The 2,618-nt window shown below is 29.7% G+C and overlaps 1 protein-coding gene across 1 annotated transcript in view; it reads right to left on the minus strand.

The window, feature by feature from the left end:
- Positions 1–1,889: 1,889 nt before the first annotated feature.
- Positions 1,890–2,618, minus strand: part of LOC111620084 — a 9,584-nt gene continuing 8,855 nt past the window's right edge. Inside the window, exons 2-3 of the mRNA XM_023361928.1 lie at positions 2,212–2,593; positions 1,890–2,132 (exon numbers count right to left, since the gene is read on the minus strand). Coding sequence (XP_023217696.1) covers positions 1,939–2,132; positions 2,212–2,593 — 576 coding nt within the window. The 3' untranslated portion in view covers positions 1,890–1,938. The remainder of the gene's footprint in view (positions 2,133–2,211; positions 2,594–2,618) is intronic.

Here is a 2,618-nt window from a genome sequence, read left to right on the forward strand (position 1 = left end):
TATATATGGAAGAAACAGCGACTTCTTTCGTTAAGAGCTTTATGTATATGTTAAGCAATTGAAAAAAAAAAAAAATATCTAGAGGCCCCGTAATTGTGAAGCCCGATCAAACGGCCTTGCCTGTGGAAGGGCCTTATCAGTAAGAGAATTTAATACAAGAAAGGAATAAAAAAACCTTTGAAGTTTGATCTAAAATAAGACAAACTGAGGTCTGTGTAGATATTTAAATCACATAAAGAACCGTCCATTAATTATGTGTGCAGTTTAAAGGGCTATGTGGAAGAGANATAAAACCATTAGAAATATATCAATTGTTAACAGATGTTCAGTTTTTTACGATACTAATTGATAAATCCAAGACAATAAATTATCAAAATAACGAACGGTTGCACCTTTAAAAAAAAAATTCAAATATTATATACAAATTCCCATATTTGATATATTTTATGTTATTGTAACGTAATGTAAACTCTATTCAAACCGGAATAAATAAACAGTTTATCATATTGTAATATCTGCATTTAAAATACATTTTTTAATGCCGAAAATATCATCTGATATTACGTGTTTTTTTTTAAATATTATTTTTTAATATTTATAGTCGTGTAATATATATATATCACGCGATTTAAACTGCAAATATTTCGACATTATTCCTATATTTTCTAGGATTTCGGAATTCGTGATAATAACAATTCCATGTGAATAGGTAATAAAAATTCTTTCTAATTTTCTGATAATTTTTTTTTTATATTTTTATCTGCCTTAAAATATCATCTAACATATGTGAATTTATATGTATTTTTTTTTTTTTCTTCTTCTTCTTCTAGAAAATGTACATCTGCATTCGGATAGATAAAAATTCATTCAAGGTTAATTCTAAGCAAATAATACGCATTATGACGTCAATACACGCTGTTTTATAATTTATGAGTCTTTAAATGAAAATATATTCCTTAATTTTTTACTTAAAGTATATATAATTATATGTCAAGTAATTCGTTCCCAACAGTTATCCAGTGGACAAAACCGCTGAACACTAGTAGGCCTACTGTATTTGATGGTGGCTGGCACACCTGGCTATTTTCCGAGTTTTCACGTGTCTAACACCTTAATGGGGGCCAGTTTCCTATTGAAAGTCTTTCCGAGAGGCACCCACCTTTGGCAGTTCGCTCATGTGTTACGCTGCTTTATAACAATCTATCTTATCTTCTTATATTGCTTTTAAGAATCCGGATTCGAATTCCATCCGGATCTTCATATATTTTTTACGGATAATTCGGATATAGAATTTTTCTTCTTCTTACTTTTCTATTGTGTTGCCGGAGAATCAGGATCAATTGTTATTAGCAAAAATAAAGCAAGAAGTGTAATTTAATTATATCGATGATTGCTGGAAAATCAATTCAAGTGTCATTCACGTAAATAAATACCTTACTCTTCTCTTCTAATTTTAATTTTATAAGCAACAAAACTTTAAAAATAGAGAGAAAATATTATTATTATTATTATTACACAATTAAACCGACTTAATTACGTGGCTAAATTAGGGGTAATAATTTATTACATTACATTTTTTTTTTAAGTATAAATCATCATAATTGTAAAGTTATTGCTTAATAGATTAACTTGTTTTAAAATTTTTATTAAACGTGTGTGAAAAAGAAATCTTCAAAACTCAGCGTAAAATATCCGACTAAATCCTTTAATAAACATTATAAAATTCAACAATTTAATCTACAATTTATTATAAGATAAGGAAATCGTTTTGGTACGTAACAAAATATTTTATTATTTTTTAACCTCGGTTTTATTCGATACAAAATAAACTTTCCAGCGAGTAAAGACGTCAAAATCAACATTGATCGAAAGCAAACAACAAATATAATAGAACTTAAAAAACTCGAATATTTTTTTGGTCTGTACAAACTTATAAGTTTATTCAGTTTTCCTCTTAGATTCGGTATCGGTTACGTTAGATTCCGGTTTAGTTTCGTTAAAATTACTATAATAAATTGGTCCAGCAATACCAGCACCTGCGAATATCCTAATATCTGCACAATTTCTGTAATTTTCTTGAGGTCCGCAGCCTTTTCTCATCGTTCCGTCATCGCAAATACCCCAGTTATTACCTAAAACATAATAAATTTAATTAAAACTGTTAAGAATAAAAAGATGAAATGAAAGCAAAATAAATCATCGTCATCGTACCGGAATGCCAATGCCATCTAAACACGCAATTCATACAAGTTACATCTTTCGGAAGTTTTACTTGCATGAAAAATAAACCTGTATTGTTATGTGGTACATAATATCTTGTACCGGAGAAATCAGATAACTCTAGTATATTATCTTCGAAACATTCTTCAGTTTCTAGAAATCTATCTTCTCCTCTCGGACAAAGACTAAATTCGAAATAACCTTCGTGATTAGCCACAATATCTACGATGACATCGATGACTTGACCCGGTTGGTACGTCCTGGCAATAATATCGGTAGCAAACATACCACCTGTCTCGTGCGGCCGGGGTTGAGGATGATCGTATCTGTCACCACAAACACCGCAACTTCCATTATTACGTAGGTATTGAATCTAAAAAAAAAAAAAAAAAAAAAAA

The sequence above is a fragment of the Centruroides sculpturatus genome, unplaced genomic scaffold (assembly GCF_000671375.1).
Source record: "Centruroides sculpturatus isolate CEXI.00-Female unplaced genomic scaffold, Cexi_2.0 scaffold131, whole genome shotgun sequence".
NCBI lineage: Eukaryota > Metazoa > Arthropoda > Arachnida > Scorpiones > Buthidae > Centruroides > Centruroides sculpturatus.